The sequence below is a fragment of the Bos indicus x Bos taurus genome, chromosome 29 (assembly GCF_003369695.1).
Source record: "Bos indicus x Bos taurus breed Angus x Brahman F1 hybrid chromosome 29, Bos_hybrid_MaternalHap_v2.0, whole genome shotgun sequence".
Lineage (NCBI taxonomy): Eukaryota > Metazoa > Chordata > Mammalia > Artiodactyla > Bovidae > Bos > Bos indicus x Bos taurus.
In genome coordinates this window covers 32,165,370-32,189,850 of record NC_040104.1, presented here as the reverse complement: position 1 = coordinate 32,189,850, position 24,481 = coordinate 32,165,370, and the positions used below count along the sequence as shown (strand labels likewise).

At 39.1% G+C, this 24,481-nt stretch overlaps 1 protein-coding gene across 1 annotated transcript in view; it reads left to right on the top strand.

Annotated features, from left to right (window-relative positions):
• The window catches only part of LOC113886063 (glycerophosphodiester phosphodiesterase domain-containing protein 4-like), a 110,789-nt gene that overhangs the window by 29,005 nt on the left and 57,303 nt on the right, over positions 1-24,481 (top strand). The window contains exons 7-10 of the mRNA XM_027531998.1: positions 191-268; positions 2,549-2,694; positions 3,299-3,381; positions 23,309-23,465. Of these exons, the coding sequence (XP_027387799.1) occupies positions 191-268; positions 2,549-2,694; positions 3,299-3,381; positions 23,309-23,465 (464 nt within the window). The remainder of the gene's footprint in view (positions 1-190; positions 269-2,548; positions 2,695-3,298; positions 3,382-23,308; positions 23,466-24,481) is intronic.

Genomic DNA, 24,481 nt, shown 5'->3' with positions numbered 1-24,481 from the left:
TTATTACTGGTTAAACAAGGAGTGCTTGCTTCCTGATGTGTCCAAGGATGCAGGAAAGAGAATTGATAGTGTTGCCATTATGTATGTGTGTATGTGTATGTGGCTGGTGAATTTTAGGAAATGTTTCTGGGGGCAGGAACTTAAAGGGGACAATAATGAACTCTTTTCTTTTTTATTTCCTGAATTTTAGCTAGAATGAGACGTTACCAGATTACAAGTAATGAAAGAAGAAGAAATACATGCTGTAGTATGCTGACAAAATTGAGAGGTTAGAGCTGGAGAGCTAGATTTGAAAGTGACATGGATGGTAATTTTAAAATGTACAAATAGGTTAGATCCTCAAAGGTATAAAATAGTAAATGTTGAGATATTGCCAGTGATAACAGGTATTGTGATTAGTCTGTGTGTTTGTGTATGTGTGTGTGTGTTTAAGAGAGGAGTGGGGGAGAGAGAGAAATACAACTATGTGTTGAGGGTCTATGATGAGTCAATAGTGTCATATCAATTGCATGAGATAATACTAGTAGTAGAATAGCTCCATTTTTCATAATGAAGAAAATGAATACCCAGAGAGGTTAAACAATAAGTCTGAGTCACAAAATTAGAAAGTAGTAAAGTCTGCTTTGTATTTGGATTTCTTTCAACTAGTATCCCTTCCACTATTCCTCTCTGCCATCAATACCTGGGCATTTTAGGCTGATCTTTAAGGGCTTGAGAGCTTTCTCAGAACCAATCAAACTCCTCCTCTTTCTGAGAAGCTACTCCTTAACATTCCCTCTCCTTCCTGCCTCCTGTACAATTTATTCCCTTGTTAATTTGTATTTGTAAGTTTTTGTTGTTGTTCAGTTGCTAAGTCATGTCCAACTTTTTGTGACCTCATGGACTGTAGCATGCCAGGCCTCCCTGTCCATCACCATCTCCTCGAGTTCACCCAAGTTCATGTCCATTGAATTGGTGATGCCATCCAACCATCTCATCCTTGGTCACCCCCATCTCCTCCTGTTCTCATTCTTTCCCAGTTAACAAGGTCTTTTCCAGTGAGTCAGCTCTTTGCATCAGGTGGCCAAAGTATTGGAGCTTCAGCATAAGTCCTTCCAATCAATATTCAGGGTTTATTTCCTTTAGTATTGATTGTTTTGATCTCCTTACTGTCCAAGGTACTCTCAGGAGTCTTCTTCAGCACCACAATTCGAAAACAAATTCTTCAGTGTTCAGCCTTCTTTATTGTCCAATTCTCACATCTTGACTATTGGAAAGACCATATTTTTGACTATACGGACCTTTGTCAGCAAACTAATGTCTTTGCTTTTTAATATGCTGTCTAGGTTTGTTATAGCCTTCCTTCCAAGAAGCAAGTGTCTTTTAATTTCATGGTTGCAGTCAGCATCCCCAGTGATTTTGGAGCCCAAGAAGAGAAAATCTGTCACAACTTTCACTTTTCCCCATGAAGTGATATGACCAGATGCCATGATCTTAGTTCTTTTAATGTTGAGTTTTAAGCCAGCTTTTTCACTCTTCTCTTTCACCCTCACCAAGCAGCTGTTTAGTTTGTCTTCACTTTTTCCTATTAGAGTGGTATCATCTAAATATTTGAGATTGTTAATATTATTCCCAACAGTCTTCATTTCAGTTTATAACTCATCCAGCCTGGCATTTTGCATGATATACTCTGCATATAAGTTAAATAAACAAGGTGACAGTATATAGCTTTGTTGTACTCCTTTCCCAATTTGGAACCAGTCCTTGTTCAATGTAAGGTTCTAACTGTTAATGCTTCCTGACTCGCATACAGGTTTCTTAGGAGATAGGTAAGATGGTCTGGTATTTCTATCTCTTTAAGAATTTTCAAGAGTTTGTTCCAATCCATACAGTCAAAGACTTTCTTGTAGTCAATGAGGCAGCAGTGGATGTTTTTCTGGAATTCCCTTGGTTTCTCTATGATCCAACGGATGTTGGCAATTTGTTCTCTGGTTCCACTGCTTTTTCAAAACCCTGCTTGTTCATCTGGAAGTTCTTGATTCAAGTACTACTGAAACCTTGCTTGAAGGATTTTGAGCATAACCTTACTAGCATGGAAAGTGAGCATCCAGTAGTTTGAACATCCTTTAGCATGATCCTTCTTTGGAATTTGGATGAACACTTACCTTTTCTAGTCCTGTGGCCATTGCTGGGTTTTCTAAATTTGCTGATATATTGAGTGCAACACTTTAACACCATCATCTTTTAGTATTTTAATTAGCTCAGCTGGAATTCCTTCACTTTCATTAGCTTTATTGGTAGTAATGCTTCCTGAAGCCCACTTGACTTCACACTCCAAGATGCATTTGCAATAATTTTAACTTAATAATCATGCTTGTATTTGGGTTTTGCTTTCAAATAATTGAAATGTGGCGGACCTGAGAGAAATAATAAATCTGTGAGTTCACAGAGTCAATGAACCCATGGATTCATTATTTACTATAACTATTTTGGGGGGATACTTATTTGCTTGGGATGGTTCTCCATTCCTCTTTTCTTTTTCGTCACTTTTTCATTCCAACTTTTTCAGCTCTACAAGTGGCTGTTGGAGTGCCCTTTTTTTTTATCCTTTTATGTCTCTATGTGGTGCCATTTGGGACTTACTCTCCCTGCCTTCAGGAGAAGGAGAAATTGGCACCTAAGCCAAACTTCTTTGGACATAGAGGTGCACCCATGGTAAGTCTGAGCTAGATGGATGTGGGTATGCATGGGTGTGGATGAGACAAAGGCACATCAGATCCTCAGAAACCCCTGGAGAAATAAAGAAGTTGGCTCGAGATGACAAGATAAGTAATAAATTGTAGAGGTTGGATTTAATTCTCCTAATTCTCAGTCCGTTTCTCTTTATTATGTCCAGTGACATTGTCTCAGATGAGCAGAATTCCCAAACCAGATTCAGGAGAGGAGAATGTAGGCAGGTTCTTAGAACATAGAGCCAAGAAAACCAAACTCTGCTTCCTAAAGTCCTTTCATTACTGTGCCCCTTTCCTTGGGATTTCCCTGGTAGCTCAGATGGTAAAGCATCTGCCTGCAATGCAGGAGACCTGGGTTTGATCCCTGGGTCAGGAAGATCCCCTGGAGAAGGAAATGGCAACCCATTCCAGTATTCTTGCCCGGAGAATTCCATGGACAGAGGAGCCTGGTAGGCTACAGTCTATGGGATTGCAAAGAGTTGGACACGACTGAGCGACTTCACTTCACTTCACTTTTTCCTATGCTAAAATGGATGTCGGCAGAAAAGACTGTGAGATTAAAGGCCTGCTGTCCTTTTCTTCCACAGCTGGGGCCTGAGAATACCATAATGTCCTTTGAGAAAGCTGTTGAATATGGGGCCCATGGACTGGAGAGTGATGTACAAATAAGGTAGGAAAGAAGGGACCAGAGTGGGAGGAGAAAAGACCAGTGGATGACTCCAGCCTGGCCCAAGCTATAGAGAGGGCAAGCCCTGGGAGTTTCTCCCTTATTCTCCTGGCACATCTGCACATAACACAATACATGAATCACTTCTCCTTTACAAACCACGTCTCTGCATCTCTACATTCTCAATCACAGGTTTATAAATCACACACTCTATATAGTCTCCACACATAGCTCAAATTTGTCCTCCCTGCAAACATGCTTGCAGCTTGCCTCTGTGCCCTACCTTAGCAATCTAACTAACATTTCCTAGGCATCGCCTGCATTCCTACTATATCCTTCTTCTGAGTGCTAGTGAGAGGCAGATGAGTGAGACAGAGTCGTGCCTAAGAGCTGTTTGCAACTGGTGAAGGAGACATGGCATGTTTACAAATAAACACAGTATAGGACCATTTATGGTGAGTGCCTTCTTGGGGGTGGGGGTGGGGTGGGGTGGGAATGAAGTCGCTCAGTCATGTCTGACTGTGACCAGGCTCCTCTGTCCATGGGATTTTCCAGGCAAGAGTACTGGAGTGGGTTGCCATTTCCTTCTCCAGAGTATCTTCCCGACTCAGGGATTGAACCCAGGTCTCCCTCATTGTAAGCAGACACTTTTACCATCTGAGCCACCAGGGGAGTCTCTGGAAGCCTTCCAGAGAAGAGTAAGGCAAATGCAATGGAACCTCAGTGGAGGAGGAAGAGGCCACCTCTTTTGTGAAAAATGATCTGTGTGCTCAGAACAGTGTTTGGGTTGAGCCTTGAAGGCAAAATAGTATTTTCCCAAGCAGAGATGGAGAATGAGAATATTTTGGGCAGAGACAACAGCTTAGTCAAAGACATCCAAAGGAGGAATAGCAAGTTTGTAGATCCGTGAGCTGGTCTGTATGGATGCCAAGAGTAGTCCACTTTGGGGACGTGAGGGGCCTATGTGAGGGGGAAGGTATGGCTGTAAGGCTGGCTGAGACTGGATCACAGAGATCCCTAAATGTGTACTGGACAGCCATGGTAGGTTTTAGAGAACAGATTAGCTTATTGTTTAGAAGGACTTATCTGAGAATCTGTGAGGGAGAATCATCATGGCTTTGGGCAGTAGGCTCTAGCAATGTCCAAGGGACAACAAAGGAAGACTTGGATCCTAGCAGGGACGAGGACAAATCCCATGCTTTTCTGTAGAATGTATGTCCTTGGGCAGCCAAAAGTAGAGACGAACCATCGGTTGGTTATATTAGAGAATGTGGCATGTACTACTCCCTTCCCAGCCTTCTGTGAGGCAAACAGGAAAGAAATGAACATCCTATTTCACAGTGAAGAACTGTGGTTTGAGCCTGAATTCAAAGAAGATAAATGTAATCCTGAGGACATAAGGCTAGAATGTACATGATAAAGCCAGAATTCGAACTAGATTTCTTGGCCCCAGACTAGGGTTCTTATCAATGGTGACAACTATTCCATGCAGAATATTTGAATCAGGATTGAAACTGAATGCTCTTTCAGAGCTTCCCTTTCATTGTGCAAGTTCCTCATGGTCATGGCTTAATGTGGTAATGGTGCTGAGGCAGTGAGCTCCTGGCACACTGTCCTTTTCTCTTCTGTGACTTTAACTTCATTGTAGATGATCTTCCCAGCTGCTCAGTTTCTCTGTTGACATCTTCATTTCCCATGACCACCATCCACATATCTCCACCATCCACATTGATGGCTACAGTCTATACTCATCATTAATAAATATTGCTTATCAGCCATAGTCTAGTCAGGACATGAATACCACAAAAGTATCTAGAACAGGAAAAATCATATTATAATTACTAAGTAGTAAAAATGGCTACTGAAAAGTGGGACATAGGACTCTGGGGAGTGCACAAATTGCAACTACTACTGTGTATTCCACCATATTCTCTCCATTAATTACCAAAAAAATTTAAAAAAATTAGATACTGGACAAAATCCACAAAGTAACTAACAGAAGACTGAATGGTGAAGAATAGAATGTGGACTGGTTGGTTCATAAGACCAAAGGAACTTCATAATAGGGAGCAAGTCTCCACTTGCTAATTTTTGTTTCTCCTCATGTATCTTGACATGAGCTCTGAAGAAAGCTGACCTGGAAACACCTATAGCTGCAGACAGAAAAAAGCTCCACAAAAATCTATTATATCTAGCCCAATAACTGGTAGAAGGATCATCCAATATGATATAAATGATTTGCTCATACCAGTCCTACTCAGGGGAACACCACACAGAAACCACTCCTCACCCTGTCGCAGCTTGTGGCTGTGGCTCTGGAGACTATGAGCAGATCCCTGTAACTATTTCTGTCCTGATGTAAGCGGTGGTACCCATTTCCTTTCTTCTTCAGCTAGAGAGTGAGCAGAGAATTACTGAGAAAAGTTTTCCAGAAAAAAAGATTTTTTTAATTGTAAAATATTCTTAACATAAAATTTACCACTTAAACCATTTTTAGGGTACAGTTTAATGGCATTAAGTACCTCCACCTTCTTTTAACCATCACCACATAGATCTCTAGCACTTTTCATCTTCTCAGACTAAAATTATTTGTTAGATGTTAATAATAACTCCACCCAAGCCTTTGCAACTATCATTCTTTTTTCTCTCTCTATGTGTTTGACTGTTCGGTGAAATCGTGCAGTATTTGTTATTTTGTGTTAAGCTCATTTCACATTAGCATGATGTCAGTATAGCTCATTTCACTTAAGCATGTCAAGACTCATCTATATTGTAGCATGTCAGAATTTCCTTCCTTTTAAAAGTTCTCTTAAAAAGCACATAACAAAATTTGCTATCATAGCTATCTTTTAAGTGTACAATTTAGTAGTATCAAATATATTCACATTGTTTTGAAACAAATCTATAGAACTTGTTCATCTTGCAAATCTGAAACTTGGTCCCTGTTAAATAACAATTCCACCTTTCCTTCTGCCCTCAGCCCCTGCTTACCACCATTCTACTTTTCGCTCCTATGAATCTGACTACTTAAATAACACCCATACGTGGAATTATACAGTATTTGTCTTTTCATGACTATCTTGTTTGATTTAGCATAATGTCCTCAGATTTCATCTATGTTGTGGCATGTGACAGGATTTCCTTCCCTTTTTAGATTGAATGATATCCCACTATGTATAGATATCACATTTTGCTTCTTCATTTATCCTCTAATAGACATTTGGCTTGCTTCTGCCTCTTGACTGTTTTGAAAAATGCTGCTATGAACGTTAGAGTACAAGTATATTTTCAAGAACTTGTTTTCAGTGCTTTTAAGTGTGTGCCCCAAAGTGGAATTACTGTATCACGTGGTAAATCTATGTTTAGTTTTCTGAGGAATTGCCATGCTAGAGAAAGGGATAAAAACCTGTTCATAACATTCTGGGGAGACCTTTGTATAACCTATGCATGAAACCACACAGACACAACACAGCAGAAGGCTTGAGAATCGATTGGAACACTATCTGTGTTGTAGATTGACTTCTGCAGAGCCTTTGAAAACTAACTTGGCGTTAAAACTGTATCTTACAAATGTGGTCCAGGACATGTTTTCTGAACCTAGACATCTTGAATCTCTGTTAAAATAGATTTTAATGAGATTTCAAATCTCCAAATATTCAAAATGCTCAGGATACAATCCAGAGTTTTCCATACCAGGATCCAGAAAAAACTCAGCTTCAGTGAGGAAAGGTAATCAATCAATAGATGTCAATAGCAGGAGAAACAGATGTTGGAATTATTCCTAAGAATTTTAAAGCAGCTATCATAAAATGTCTCCAGCAAACAATTATGAACACTTGTTAATTTAAAAAGTAGAAGGTGTTAGCAGAGAAAGAAAAGTAAAGAAGAATCAAATGGAAATGAAAAATTCTTTAGACAAAAGATAATGATGTTAAAATTTACTCCTATGCATATATCAAATCATGCTGTACACCTAAAAATAATACAATGCTATATGTCAGTTATAGCTCAATAAAACAAGGGTAAGGAAAACAATTTGGAACATAAGGAATAAAATAAAGCAAAGGAAAGGGTAAAAAATACATAGGTGGGGACTGCTCTGGTGGTCTAGTGGTTAAGGAGCCACTTGCCGCTGCAGGGGACACAGTTTGATCCCTGGTCTGAGAAGACCACAGAAACTGTGGAAAACTAAGCCTGCGCACCAGAACTGTTGAGTCCACATGCTACAACTAATGAACTATACATGCCTAGAGCTTGTGCTCTGGAACAACAGAATCTGCCACAATGAGAAGCATGCCCACCACAAAGAAAAGTAAGCCCACTCCTGAAACTAGAGAAAGCCCGTGTGCAGCAACTGAGACCCAGCCCGGCCAAAAATAATAAATGTATTTTAAAAAAGATAAATATTAATAGGTGATTCTTCTATTCCAGAGTTTAAAATTTGTGTTCAGTGGTTAAAGACAAAAGTGATAATATTGTTTCATGTATGGGTCTCAATATATTTTGAAATATATAAGACATGTATATTGTAATGGGAAGAGGTTGGGTAAAGGGACCTAAAAAGTATTCAGTTCTCTACACAATACTTGAAGTGGTAGACTAGTAGAATGTGATCTATGGGACGTATTTGGAATCTTTGGGGCAACCACAAAATTATACAGAGATACACAGTTGACCCTTTAACAACAGGAGATTGAAGTGCTCTTCAACTCATTACATTCACTCAGTCATGTCCGACTCTTTGGAATCCATGGACTGTGGCACGCCAGGCTTCCCTGTCCATCACCAACTCCAGGAGCTTGCTCAAACTCATGTCCATCAAATCCATCTTATCCTCTGTTGTCCCCTTCTCCTACCTTCAGTCTTTCTCAGCATCAGGGTCTTTCCCAGTGAGTCAGTTCTTCCCATCAGGTGACCAAAGTATTGGAGTTTCAGCTTCAGCATCAGTCCTTCCAATGAATATTCAGGACTGACTTCCTTTAGGATTTACAGGTTTGATCTCCTTGCAGTCCAAGGGACTCAAGAGTCTTCTATAACACCGCAGTTCAAAAACATAGGTTCCTTGGTGGTCAACTTTCTTTATGGTCCAACTCTCACATCCATAGATGACTACTGGAAAAACCATAGCTTTGATGGACCTTTGTCAGCAAAGTGATGTCTCTGCTTTTTAATATGCTGTCTAGGTTTGTCACAGCTTTTCTTCCAAGGAGCAAGTAAAGCTCCTTGGAAAAGCTCCACAGCTTTTAATTTCCTGGCTTCAGTCACATTCCACAATGATTTTGAGCCCAAGATCTTCTTTAATATGCTGTCTAGGTTTGGCACAGCTTTTCTTCCAAGGAGCAAGAAAAGCTCCTTAGAAAATCTCCACAGCTTTTAATTTCCTGGCTCCAGTCACATTCCACAGTGATTTTGAGCCCAAGAAAATAAAGTCTCTCACTGTTTCCATTGTTTCCCCATCTATTTGCCATGGAGTGATGGGACCAGATGCCATGATCTTTGTTTTTTGAGTTTTAAGCCAACTTTTTCACTCTCCTCTTCCACTTTCATCAAGAGGCTCTTTAGTTCTTTGCTTTCTGCCATAAGGGTGCTGTCATATGCATATCTGAGATTATTGATATTTCTCCTGGCAATCATGATTCCAGCTTGTGTTTCATCCAGCTTGGCATTTCACATGATGTACTCTGAATATAAGTTAAATAATCAGGGTGATAATATACAGCCTTCACATAGTCCTTCATCAACTTGTAACCAGTTTGTTGTTCCATGTCTGGCTTTAACTTTCTTCTTGACCTGCTTACAGATTTCTCAGCAGGCAGGTAAGGTGGTACAGAATGAAGCAGGGCAAAGGCTAATAGAGCTTTGCCAAGAGAATGCACTGGTCATAGCAAACACCCTCTTCCAACACACAGGAGACGACTCCCCACATGGATATCACCAGATGGTCAATATTGAAGTCAGATTGATTATATTCTTTGCAGCCAAAGATGGAGAAGCTCTATACAGTCAGCAAAAACAAGACTTGGAGCTGACTGTGGCTCAGATCATGAACTCTTTATTGTGAAATTCAGACTTAAATTGAAGAAAGTAGGGAAACCCAGTAGACCATTCAGGGATGACCTAAATCAAATCCCTTATGATTATACAGTGGAATTGACAAATAGATTCAAGGTATTAGATCTGATAGAGTGCCTGAAGAACTATGGACAGAGGTTTGTGACATTGCATAGGAAGGACTGATCAAGATCATCCCCAAGAAAAAGAAATGGAAGAAGGGAAAATGGTTGTCTGAGGAAGCCTTACAAATAGCTGAGAAAAGAAGAGAAGCTAAAGGCAAAGAAGAAAAGGAAAGATATATCCATTTGAATGCAGAGTTCCAAAGAATAGCAAGGAAAGATAAGAAAGCCTTCCTTAGTGATCAATGCAAAGAAATAGAGGAAAACAACAGAATGGGAAAGACGAGAGACCTCTTCAGGAAAATTAGAGATAAAAAGGGAACATTTCATGCAAAGATGGGCACAATAAAGAACAGAAATGGTATGGACCTACCAGAAGCAGAAGATATTAAGAAAAGATGGCAAGAATACACAGAAGAACTATACAGAAAACATCTTTATGACCCAGATAACCATGATGGTATGGTCACTCACCTAGAGCCAGACATCCTGGAATGCAAAGTCAAGTGGGCCTTAGGAAATGTCACTATGAACAAAGCTAGTGGAGGTGATGGAATTCCAGTTGAGCTCTTTCAAATCCTGAAAGATGATGCTGTGAAAGTGTTGCACCCAATATGCCAGCCAATTTGGAAAACTCAGCAGTGGCCATATGACTGGTAAGAGTCAGTTTTCATTACAATCCCAAAGAAAGGCAATGACAAAGAATGTTCAAACTAATGCACAGTTGCACTCATCTCATGCACTAGCAAAGTAATGCTCAAAATTCTCCAAGCGAGGCTTCAACAGTACCTGAACCGAGAACTTCCAGATGAACAAGCTGGATTTAGAAAAGTCAGAGGAACCAGAGATCAAATTGCTAACATCTGTTGGTTCATTGAAAAAGCAAGGGAGTTCCAGAAAAACATCTACTTCTGCTTTATTGACTATGCCAAAGCCTTTGCCTGTGTGGATCATAACAAACTGTGGAAAATTGTTAAAGAGATGGGAATACCAGGCCACCTTACCTGCCTCCTGAGAAATCTGTATGCAAGTAAAGAAGCAGCAGTTAGAACTGGACATGGAACAGCAGACTGGTTCCAAATCGGGAAAGGAGTAAATCAAGGCTGTATATTCTCACCGCGCTCATTTAAATTATATGCAGAGTACATCATGCAAAATGCTGAGCTGGATGAGGCACAAACTGGAATCAAGATTGCCAGTAAAGATAACAATAACCTCAGCTACACAGATGACACCACCCTTATAGCAGAAAGCAAAGAAGAACTAAAGAGCCTCTTGATGAAAGTGAAAGAGGACAGTGAAAAAGTTGGCTTTAAACTCAACACTCGTATTTTGATTTCTTTTTTGATTTCTTCTGTGATTTGTTGGTTATTCAGCAGTGTGTTGTTCAGCCTCCATATGTTTGAATTTTTAATAGTTTTTCTCCTGTAGTTGAGATCTAATCTTACTGCACTGTGATATGAGAAGCTGCTTGGAATGATTTCAATTTTTTTTGAATTTAACAAAGCTAGATTTATGGCCCAGAATGTGATCTATCCTGGAGAAAGTTCCGAGTGCACTTGAGAAAAAGGTGAAATTTATTGTTTTGGGGTGAAATGTCCTATAGATATCAGAAACGAATGAAAATGAAAACACAACAACCCAAAACCTGTGGGACACCATAAAAGCAGTGCTAAGGGGAAGGTTCATAGCAATACAGGCATATCTCAAGAAACATGAAAAAGTTCAAATAAATAACCTAACTCTATACCTAGAGCAACTAGAAAAGGAAGAAATGAAGTACCTCAGGGTTAGTAGGAGGAAAGAAATCTTAAAAATTAGGGCAGAAATAAATGCAAAGGAAACAAAAGAGACCATAGCAAAAATCAACAAAGCCAAAAGCTGGTTCTTTGAGAGGATAAATAAAATTAACAAACCATTAGCCAGACTCATCAAGAAACAAAGGGAGAAAAATCAAATCAATAAAATTAGAAATGAAAATGGAGAGATCACAACAGACAACACAGAAATACAAAGGATCATAAGAGACTACTATCAGCAATTATATGCCAATAAAATGGACAACGTGGAAGAAATGGACAAATTCTTAGAAAAGTACAACTTTCCAAAACTCGACCAGGAAGAAATAGACAATCTTAACAGACCCATCACAAGCACGGAAATTGAAACTGTAATCAGAAATCTTCCAGCAAACAAAAGCCTAGGCCCAGCAGCTTCACAGCTGAATTCTACCAAAAATTTAGAGAAGAGCTAACACCTATCCTACTCAAACTCTTCCAGAAAATTGCAGAGGAAGGTAAACTTCCAAACACATTTTATGAGGCCACCATCAGCCTAATACCAAAACCTGACAAAGATGTCACAAAAAAAGAAAACTAGAGGCCAATATCACTGATGAACACAGATGCAAAAATCCATAACAAAATTCTAGCAATCAGAATCCAACAACACATTAAAAAGATCATATCTCTTGACTAAGTGGGCTTTATCCCAGGGATGCAAGGATTCTTTGATATCCACAAATCAATCAATGTAATACACCACATTAACAAATTGAAAAATAAAAGCCATATGATTATCTCAATAGATGCAGAGAAAGCATTTGACAAAATTCAACATCTTTTTATGATAAAAACCCTCCAGAAAGCAGGAATAGAAGGAACATACCTCAACATAATAAAAGCTATATATGACAAACCCACAGCAAACATTATCCTCAATGGTGAAAAATTGAAAGCATTTCCCCTAACGTCAGGAACAAGACAAGGGTGCCCACTCTCACCACTACTATTGAACATAGTTTTTAAAGTTTTGGCCACAGCAATCAGAGCAGAAAAAGAAATAAAAGGAATCCACATTGGAAAAGAAGAAGTAAAACACTCACTGTTTGCAGATGGCATGATCTTCTACATAGAAAACCCTGAAGACTCCAACAGAAAATTACTAGAGCTAATCAATGATTATAGTAAAGTTGCAGGATATAAAATCAACACACAGAAACCCCTTGCATTCCTATACACTAACAATGATAAAACAGAAAGAGAAATTAAGGAAACAATTCCATTCACCATTGCAACGAAAAGAATAAAGTACTTAGGAATATATTTACCTAAAGAAACAAAAGACCTATATATAGAAAACTGTAAAACACTGGTGAAAGAAGTCAAAGAGGACACAAATAGATGAAGAAATATACCATGTTCATGGATCAGAAGAATCAAAGTAGTGAAAATGAGTATACTACCCAAAGCAATCTATAGATTCAATACAATCCCTATCAAGCTACCAACAGTATTTTTCACAAAGCTAGAACAAATAAATTCACATCACAGCAGGATCCTCTATGACCCACCTCCCAGAATATTGGAAATAAAAGCAAAAATAAACCAAATGAGACCTAATTAAACTTAAAAGCTTATGCACAACAAAGGAAACTCTAAGCAAGGTTTAAAGACAGCCTTCAGAATGGGAGAAAATAATAGCAAATGAAGCAACTGACAAACAACTAATCTCAAAAATATACAAGCAACTCCTACAGCTCAATTTTAGAAAAATAAATGACCCAGTCAAAAAATGGCCAAAGAACTAAATAGACATTTCTCCAAAGAAGACATACAGATGGCAAACAAACACATGAAAAGATGCTCAACATCACTCATTATCAGAGAAATGCAAATCACAACCACAATGAGGTACCACTTCATGCCAGTCAGAATGGCTGTGATACAAAAGTCTGTAAGTAATAAATGCTGGAGAGGGTGTGGAGAAAAGGGAACCATCCTACACTGTTGGAGGAAATGCAAACTAGTACAGCCACTATGGAGAACAGTGTGGAGATTCCTTAAAAAACTGGAAATAGAACTGCCATACCACCCAGCAGTCCCACTGCTGGGCATACACACCAAGGAAAGCAGATTTGAAAAAGACACGTGTACCCCAGTGTTCATCGCAATACTGTTTATAATAGCCAGGACATGGAAGCAACCTAGATGTCCATCAGCAGACAAATGGATAAGAAAGCGGTGGTACATATACACAATGGAGTATTACTCAGACATTAAAAAGAGTACATTTGTGTTTATTTTATTTTTATTTTTTAAATTTTTATTTTATTTTTAAAATTTACAATATTGTATTGGTTTTGCCAAATATCGAAATGAATCCGCCACAGGTTTACATGTGTTCCCCATCCTGAACCCTCCTCCCTCCTCCCTCCCCATACCATCCCTCTGGGTCGTCCCAGTGCACCAGCCCCAAGCATCCAGTATCGTGCATCGAACCTGGACTGGCGACTCATTCCATATATGATATTATACGTATTTCAATGCCATTCTCCCAAATCATCCCACCTTCTCCCTCTCCCACAGAGTCCAAAAGACTGTTCTAGATATCAGTGTCTCATTTGATGTCTCATACACAGGGTTCTTGTTACCATCTTTTTAAATTCCATATATATGTGTTAGTATACTGTATTGGTGTTTTTCTTTCTGGCTTACTTCACTCTGTATAATCGGCTCCAGTTTCATCCACCTCATTAGAACTGATTCAAATGTATTCTTTTTAATGGCTGAGTAATACTCCATTGTGTATATGTACCACCGCTTTCTTATCCATTCATCTGTTGATGGGCATCTAGGTTGCTTCCATGTCCTGGCTATTATAAATAGTGCTGCGATGAACATTGGGGTACACGTGTCTCTTTCAATTCTGGTTTCCTTGGTGTGTATGCCCAGCAGTGGGATTGCTGGATCATAAGGCAGTTCTATTTCCAGTTTTTTAAGGAATCTCCACACTGTTCTCCATAGTGGCTGTACTAGTTTGCATTCCCACCAACAGTGTAAGAGGGTTCCCTTTTCTCCACACCCTCTCCAGCATTTATTGCTTGTAGACTTTTGGATTGCAGCCATTCTGACTGGCGTGAAATGGTTCCTCATAGTGGTTTTGATTTGCATTTCTCTGATAATGAGTGATATTGAGCATCTTTTCATTTGTTTGTTCGCCATCTGTATGTCTTCTTTGGAGAAATGTCTATTTAGTTCTTTGGCCCATTTTTTGATTGGGTCATTTATTTTTCTGGAATTGAGCTGTGGGCGTTGCTCATATATTTTTGAGATTAGTTGTTTGTCAGTTGCTTCATTTGCTATGATTTTCTCCTATTTTGAAGGCTGTCTTTTCACCTTGCTTATAGTTTCCTTTGTTGTCCAGAAGCTTTTAAGTTTAATTAGGTCCCATTTGTTTATTTTTGCTTTTATTTCCAATATTCTTGGAGGTGGGTCATAGAGGATCCTGCTGTGATGTATGTCGGAGAGTGTTTTGCCTATGTTCTCCTCTAGGAGTTTTATAGTTTCTGGTCTTACATTTAGATCTTTAATCCATTTTGAGTTTATTTTTGTGTATGGTGTTAGAAAGTGTTCTAGTTTCATTCTTTTACAAATGGTTGACTAGTTTTCCCAGCACCACTTGTTCAAGAGAGTGTCTTTAATCCATTGTATATTCTTGCCTCCTTTGTCAAAGATAAGGCCATATGTGTGTGGATTTATCCCTGGGCTTTCTATTTTGTTCCATTGATCTATATTTCTGTCTTTGTGCCAGTACCATACTGTCTTGATGACTGTGGCTTTGTAGTAGAGCCTGAAGTCAGGTAGGTTGATTCCTCCAGTTCCATTCTTCTTTCTCAAGATAGCTTTGGCTATTCGAGGTTTTTTGTATTTCCATACAAATTGTGAAATTATTTATTCTAGCTCTGTGAAGAATACCGTTGGTAGCTTGATAGGGATTGCATTGAATCTATAAATTGCTTTGGGTAGTATACTCATTTTCACTATATTGATTCTTCCAATCCATGAACATGGTATATTTCTCCATCTATTAGTGTCCTCTTTGATTTCTTTCACCAGTGTTTTATAGTTGCCTATATAGAGGTCTTTGTTTCTTTGGGTAGATATATTCCTAAGTATTTTATTCTTTCCATTGCTATGGTGAATGGAATTGTTTCCTTAATTTCTCTTTCTGTTTTCTCATTATTAGTGTATAGGAATGCAAGGGATTTCTGTGTGTTGATTGATATCCTGCAACTTTACTATAATCATTGATTAGTTCTAGTAATTTTCTGGTGGAGTCTTTAGGGTTTTCTATGTAGAGGATCATGTCATCTGCAAACAGTGAGTTTTACTTCTTCTTTTCCAATGTGGATTCCTTTTATTTCTTTTTCTGCTCTGATTGCTGTGGCCAAAACTTCCAAAACTATGTTGAATAGTAATGGTGAAAGTGGGCACCCTTGTCTTGTTCCTGACTTTAGAGGAAATGCTTTCAATTTTTCACCATTGAGGGTTTGTGATATATAGCTTTTATTATGTTGAGGTATGTTCCTTCTATTCCTGCTTTCTGGAGAGTTCTTATCACAAATGGATGTTGGATTTTGTCAAAGGCTTTCTCTACATCTATTGAGATAATCATATGGTTTTTATTTTTCAATTTGTTAATGTGGTGTATTACATTGATTGATTTGCGGATATTGAAGAATCCTTGCGTCCCTGGGATAAAGCCCACTTGGTCATGGTGTATGATCTTTTTAATGTGTTGTTGGATTCTGATTGCTAGAATTTTGTTAAGGATTTTTGCATCTATGTTCATCAGTGATATCGGCCTGTAGTTTTCTTTTTTTGTGGGATCTTTGTCAGGTTTTGGTATTAGGGTGATGGTGGCCTCATAGAATGAGTTTGGAAGTTTACCTTCCTCTGCAATTTTCTGGAAGAGTTTGAGTAGGATAGGTGTTAGCTCTTCTCTAAATTTTTGGTAGAATTCAGCTGTGAAGCCGTCTGGACCTTGGCTTTTATTTGCTGGAAGATTTCTGATTACAGTTTCAATTTCCATGCTTGTGATGGGTCTGTTAAGATTTTCTATTTCTTCCTGGTCCAGTTTTAGAAAGTTGTACTTTTCTAAGAATTTGTCCATTTCTTCCACATTGTCCATTTTATTGGCATATAATTGTTGATAGTAGTCTCTTATGATCCTTTGTATTTCTGTGTTGTCTGTTGTGATCTCTCCATTTTCATTTCTAATTTTATTGATTTGATTTTTCTCCCTTTGTTTCTTGATGAGTCTGGCTAATGGTTTGTCAATTTTATTTATCCTTTCAAAGAACCAGCTTTTGGCTTTGTTGATTTTTGCTGGTTGATGGTCTCTTTTGTTTCTTTTGCATTTATTTCTGCTCTAATTTTTAAGATTTCTTTCCTTCTACTAACCCTGGGGTTCTTCATTTCTTCCTTTTCTAGTTGCTTTAGGTGTAGAGTTAGGTTATTTATTTGACTATTTTCTTGTTTCCTGAGATATGCCTGTATTGCTATGAACTTTCCCCTTAGGACTGCTTTTACAGTGTCCAACAGGTTTTGGCTTGTTGTGTTTTCATTTTCATTCGTTTCTATGCAAATTTTGATTTCTTTTTTGATTTCTTCTGCAATTTATTGGTCATTCAGCAGCGTGTTGTTCAGCCTCCATATGTTGGAATTTTTAATAGTTTTTCTCCTGTAATTGAGATCTAATCTTACTGCATTGTGGTCAGAAAAGATGCTTGGAATGATTTCAATCTTTTTGAACTTACCAAGGCTAGATTTATGGCCCAGGATGTGATCTATCCTGGAGAAGGTTCCATGTGCACTTGAGAAAAAGGTGAAATTCATTGTTTTGGGATGAAATGTCCTATAGATATCAATTAGGTCTAACTGGTCTATTGTATCATTTAAAGTTTGTGTTTCCTTGTTAATTTTCTGTTTAGTTGATCTATCCATAGGTGTGAGTGGGATATTAAAGTCTCCCACTATTATTGTGTTATTGTTAATTTCTCCTTTCATACTTGTTAGCATTTGTCTTACATATTGTGGTGCTCCCGTGTTGGGTGCATATATATTTATAGTTGTTATATCTTCTTTTTGGATTGATCCTTTGATCATTATGTAGTGACCTTCTTTGTCTCTTTTCACAGCCTTTGTTTTAAAGTCTATTTTATCTGATATAAGTATTGCTACTCCTGCTTTCTTTTGGTCCCTATTTGCATGGAAAATCTTTTTCCAGCCCTTCACTTTCAGTCTGTATGTGTCCCCTGTTTTGAGGTGGGTCTCTTGTAGACAGCATATGTAGGCATCTTGGTTTTTTATCCATTCAGCCAGTCTTTGTCTTTTGGTTGGGGCATTCAACCCATTTACATTTATGGTAATTACTGATAAGTATGATCCCATTGCCATTTACTTTATTGTTTGGGGTTTGAATTTATGCACCATTTTTTGTGTTTCCTATCTAGAGAATATCCTTTAGTATTTGTTGGAGAGCTGGTTTGGTGGTGCTGAATTCTCTCAGCTTTTGCTTGTCTGAGAAGCTTTTGATTTCTCCTTCATATTTGAATGAGATCCTTGCTGGGTACAATAATCTGGGCTGTAGGTTATTTTCTTTCATCACTTTAAGTATGTCTTGCCATTCCCTCCTGGCTTGGAGAGTTTCTATTGAAAGATCAGCTGTTATCCTTATGGGAATTTCCTTGTGTGTTATTTGTTGTTTTTCCCTTGCTGCTTTTAATATTTGTTCTTTGTGTTTGATCTTTGTTAATTTGATTAATATGTGTCTTGGGGTGTTTCGCCTTGGGTTTATCCTGTTTGGGACTCTCTGGGTTTCTTGGACTTGGGTGATTATTTCCTTCCCCATTTTAGGGAAGTTTTCAACTATTATCTCCTCAAGTATTTTCTCATGGTCTTTCTTTTTGTCTTCTTCTTCTGGGACCCCTATGATTCGAATGTTGTAGCATTTAATATTGTCCTTGAGGTCTCTGAGATTGTCCTCATTTCTTTTAATTCGTTTTTCTTTTTTCCTGTATGATTCATTTATTTCTACAATTCTATCTTCTAATTCACTAATCCTATCTTCTGCCTCTGTTATTGTACTATTTGTTGCCTCCAGAGTGTTTTTGATTTCATTTATTGCATTATTCATTGTATATTGACTCTTTTTTATTTCTTCTAGGTCCTTGTTAAACCTTTCTTGCATCTTCTCAATCCTTGTCTCCAGGCTATTTACCTGTGATTCCATTTTGATTTCAAGATTTTGGATCAATTTCATTATCATTATTTGGAATTCTTTATCAGGTAGATTCCCTATCTCTTCCTCTTTTGTTTGGTTTTGTGGGCATTTATCCTGTTCCTTTATCTGCTGGGTATTCCTCTGTCTCTTCATCTTGTTTAAATTGCTGAGTTTGGAGTGTCCTTTCTGTATTCTGGCAGTTTGTGGAGTTCTCTTTATTGTGGCATTTCCTCACTGTGTATGGGTTTGTACAGGTGGCTTGTCAGGGATTCTTGGTTAGGGAAGCTTGTGTTTGTGTTCTGGTGGGTGGAGCTGGATTTCTTCTCTCTGGAGTGCAATGAAGTGTCCAGTAATGATGCATGAGATGTTTATGGTTTTGGAGTGACTTTGGGCAGCCTGTATCTTTGAGCTCAGGGCTGTGTTCCTGTGTTGCTGGAGAATTTGCTTGGTATGTCTTGCCCTGGAACTTTTTCCCTCTTGTGTGGTGCTTGGTTTCAGTGTATGTATGGAGGCGTTTGATGAGCTCCTGTCAGTTATGATCCCTGAATTCAGGAGTTCCCTGGAGTCAGGGTTTGTACTTAAGCCTCTTGCTTCCAGTTATCGGTCTTATTTTTACAGTAGTTTCAAAACTTCTCCTTCTATACAGCACCATTGATAAAACATCTACATTAAAGATGAAAAGTTTCTCCACCATGAGGGTCACCCAGAGAGGTTCATAGCATTACATGGACAGAGAAGAGGGAGTAGGGAGTTAGAGGTGACCCAAATGAGATGAGGTGGAATCAATAGAGGAGAGAGTGGGCTAGCCAGTAATCACTTCCTTATGTGCACTCCATAACTGGACCGCTCAGAGATGTTCACGGAGTTATACAGAGAAGAGAAGAAGGAGGAAGGAGACAGAAGTGGCCAGGAGGATAAAAGGGGGAAATGAAAAGGAGGGAGACAGATCCAGCCAGTTATCAGTTCCCTAAGTGTTCTCCACCGTCTGGAACACACAGAAATTCACAGAGTTGGGTAGAGTAGAGAGGGGTTAAGGAGGAGAAACAGGCAACCCGGTGGAGAAAAAGGAGAGTCCAAAGGGAGAGAGAGCAGCCAAGCCGGTAATCTCGCTCCCTAGTGAAAAATGGGTACTGAAGATTGGGTTCTTAAAGGTACAAAATTGGTAACAAATACAAAAAAGCAAAAATTAAAAATCTAGAGTAGAGTTTGGAATTTCAAAAATACAATGTTAAAGAAAAGAAGAAGGAAAAGAAAGAGAGAAAAACAAGCAAACAAACAAAAACAAACAAAGTGGCAAAAATTATAAAGAAAATACAGGTACAAAATTGATAACAAATACCAAAAAGCATAAATTAAAAATCTAGAATAGAGTTTGGAATTTCAGATATACAATGTTATATAAAAGAAGAGAAAGAAAGAGAGGGAAAAAAAAGTCACAAAAATTATAAAAAAATATATAGGTACAAAATTGATAACAGATACTGAAAAGCTAAAATTAAAAATCTAGAGTAGAGATTGGAATTTCAAAAATACAATGTTAAAGAAAAGAAGAAGAAGAAGAAAAAAAAACCAAAACCAAAACAAAAACAAGGTCACAAAAGTTATAAAAAATATATATATGAAGTTTGCTTTAAAAAATAAGGGTCCTTTTTTTTGTGTGCAAAGTAATAGTAGGTTATAAAAGTGAAAATTAAAGGAATAATAGAGGACTTAAAATTTTTTTAAAAATTAAAAAAAAGAAAAGAATGATTGTAAAAATAGTAAAAATATATCTAGGACTTTCTCTGGTTTTGTTGTGAGTATTGTGGGGTCAGTTCATTTTTGGCTAGTTCTTTGGTCCGACAAGATCTATAGGCCCCTTCCTATATAGTTGGTACTAACCACAGTGTTTAATCTATTGCCTGTAGCCTCCAAGGCGGTTCCCTCTGTTATTGCTTCTTCTGTTTTTGTCTCTTCAGTGTCTGGTTTCCGCCCTGACACAAAGGGGATGGTGGTGGACACTTTTTTTTTTCTTTAGGCTCACTTGTTCAGTCGCACTGTGGGGAGGGAGGGACGCTGCAAACAAATAACACTGGCGTGTGCTCGCAGTGCCTCAGCCACACTGGGTCTGCCCCTGTTCACGGTGCATGTAGCCTCCCTGCCCACACTGCTCAGGCTCTAGGCTGCTCTGCCGGGAACCATCTGTGTTCGGCCCTGGGCTGCTTGCACCTCCCAGGTCCAAGCCGCTCAGGTTCAGGCACTCGGGTAGTCCTCAGAGGCACAGACTTGGTTGGGCCTGAGTTTTGTGCCCTTCCTATGTCCGAGCAGCTCAGGTGATGAGGTGTTTGGCGAGCACAATTGCTGCCACTTACCGCCTCCCTGCCACTCGGTTATCTAGGTGTACAACCAGCGCACCTTCTTAGACGGATGTTGACCGTCCAGACCCTCAAGAAGTTTTAGTTAGCAAAAAAGCCTGCTTACAGTTTTATGGATAATGTCTCTCTGGGGCTGCAATTTCCCGCTTCTGGCTCTGGCTGCCTGTCACTGGAGGGGGATGGTCTGCAGCCGGCTATCTCTGTTCAGTCCTTTGTTCCGTGCGCAGGCCTGGCGGTGTCTTAGGTTAGGGCTGGCTTTTGGTGTGGTAGATATCCCACAGTCTGGTTTGCTAGCCCAAATTATTTCGCTCAGGTAGCGCTTGGGGTATTCAGGCCAGATCCTTACTCTAAGTGATGCAGCCCACACCGCACCTCCCTGCCCAGCCCCCGCTTGCTAGTGGCGTGCCCAGGCGTCTGCGCTGCTTCTCCACTGGGGGAGTTACTGTAGGGCTCGCAATCTGCAGGTTTTAATTGTTTATTTATTTTTCCTCCCTGTTATGTTGCCCTCTGTTCTTCCAAGGCTCGGCACAGATTCGGCAGTGAGAAGGTTTCCTGGTGTTTGGAAACTTCTCTCTTTTTAAGACTCCCTTCCTGGGACGGAACTCCGTCCCTCCCTCTTTTGTCTCTTTTTTTGTCTTTTATATTTTTTCCTACCTCCTTTCGAAGACTTGGGTTGCTTTTCTGGGTGCCTGATGTCCTCTGCCGGCATTCAGAAGTTGTTTTGTGGAATTTACTCAGCGTTTAAATGTTCTTTTGATGAATTTGTCAGGGAGAAAGTGTTCTCCCCATCCTACTCCTCTGCCATCTTAGCTCCTCCCAGAAAGAGTACATTTTGAATCAGTTCTAATGAGGATGAAACTGGAGCCTATTATACAGAGTGAAGTAAGCCAGAAAGAAAAACACCAATACAGTATAATAACACTTATATATAAAATTTAAAAAGATGGTAATGATAACCCTGCATGCGAGACAGCAAAATAGACACAGATGTATAGAACAGTCTTTTGGACTCTATGGGAGAGAGTGAGGGTGGGATGATTTGGGAGAATGGCATTGAAACATGTGTATTATCATATGTGAAACGAATCGCCAGTCCAGGTTCAATGCATGATACAGGATACTCAGGGCTGGTGCACTGGGATGATCCAGAGGGATGGGATGGGGAGGGAAGTGGGAGGGATGTTCAGGATGGGGAACACATGTACACCTGTGGCGAATTCATGTCAATGTATGGCAAAATCAATATAATATTGTAAAGTAATAGCTACCAATTGTAATAAATAAATTTATATTAAAAAAGAAAGTACTGAAAAATTCAACATTCAGAAGAGTAGGGTCACAGCATCCGGTCCCATCACTTCATGGAAAATAGATGGGGAAATAATGGAAACTGTGACAGACTTTATTTTTTTGGGCTCCAAAATCACTGGAGATGGTGACTGCAGCCATGAAATTAAAAGATGCTTGCTCCTTGGAAGAAAAGCTATGACTATCCTAGAGAGCATATTAAAAAGCAGAGATATTATTTTGCCAACAAAGGTCCATCTAGTCAAAGCTATGGTTTTTCCATTAGTCATCTATGGATGTGAGAGTTGGACTATAAAGAAAACTGAGTGCCAAAGAATTGACGCTTTTGAACTGTGGTGTTGGAGAAGACTCTTAGAGTCCCTTGGACTGCAAGGAGATCCAACCAGTCCATCCTAAAGAAAATCAGTCCTGAATATTCATTGGAAGGACTGATGCTGAAGCTGAAACTCTAATACTTTGGTCACCTGATGTGAAGAACTGACTCACTGAAAAAGACCCCGATGCTGGGAAAGATTGAAGGCGGGAGGAGAAGGGGACGACAGAGGATGAGATGGTTGGATGGCATCACCGACTGGATGGACATGAGTTTGAGTTAATTCCAGGAGTTTGTGATGGACAGGGAGACCTGGAATGCTGCAGTCCATGGGGTTGCTAGAGTCGGACAGGACTGAGCAACTGAACTGAACTGGTCGTGTGGCCCCACGGAGCACAGGGCCTTAACTCATCACTATCCTAGTCACCTTACTGTCAGGTCATTACTTTTTTCTTCATTCTAAAAATCCCTGGATAGGGAAGCTACACTTTCACCGTAAATAATATGGTATTTACAAACCCCCCAAAGAGATCCCTAGGGCAGAAAAATACTGATATCATGTAAATTATTGGCACTTCATCCTTTGTTGTGATATGGGAGGGAGTAAGGAACCTTAGTTAGACTTCTTACCTTGATGGGCTTTCTGAGAACCCTGTCTGCCAAGTTGACTGTATTCTGTCAATTCTCCCATTTTCCTTTTCTCCCCATGCCTACAGTTTTGATGGGGTGCCTTTTCTCATGCATGACTATGACTTGAGAAGAACAACCAATATAAAGGAAGTCCTGCCAGATGCTGCCCGTAGACACCCTTCCTTGTTTCGATGGAGTTTCCTGACGACCCTGAATGCAGGCAAATGGTTTTCAGATGCATGGGTAAGATGCATTTCCCAGGTCAAAAAACTGAATCCTTTGCTATACATGGTCACACACTGTCCTAGAAATAAATACACTATGTACAGTATAATTTTGATGCCCTTGTGAGGTGGTACTACCTGATAGAATTGGAGAAGTTCATGCAAAGGTATCATTTGATCTGAAAGAAGATTATTGCTGAGGGGAACCATGGGCAATAATGGTGGTTTGTTTCATATATTACAGTAGACTGGAGCAAGAAGATATGTAGTGTGTGTGTGTTCATGAAAGAAAGAGGAAAGGAAGGGTGAAGGCAAGGAGAGAGAGACAAAAGGAGAGGTACAGAGTAGATGGGATATACACTGGGAAAAGAATCAGAAAAACGTGATGAGGAGAATATAGCAGTGTGTAAATAAGACAGTTTAGAATTATCCTGAATATTTTAAAGTGGGTAAAAAAATCAAGCCTGTCTTTTCAAGATAGTTTAAGAAAAAACAACTGACATTTTCCAGGTTATCATATGTTTATAGGGAATCCATGCAACCTAGGTTTTACCAATCAGATATACTCATTTTGAGTCTTTGATTTTGACAACAAATATCTGAGCAGGACAGACAGCAGACATTCATATTGCTAGCACCTATGAAAACAGAGCTACATTACTTGGGGGTCAGCTGTGGTAATAGCTCTCTTATTACATAATTGTATAATTAGGAAAATAAATCTTCATATAATTTTGTTTATGTTTTAGGTGGAATGGAATTTTATTTATGTTACATGTTAATCCTGAAGATTGATTTGATCCTTTTTCATGTTAAAAAAGTGACAAGTTAAGACTTAGGTAAAGAGAGAATTATCCACCTCAAATTCATTCTGTTAACAAGTATTACTATAAGGGACAGCTAAATGTTGGTTTATAATGACTGTATCACCTCAGAATACTTATTCTCATATGAGTATATAGCCTACAAATGCTGTTTGCATGTGTAGAATAGTGGTATCCATCTGATATTCCAGGTTTCTGTGAGTGTGTAGGC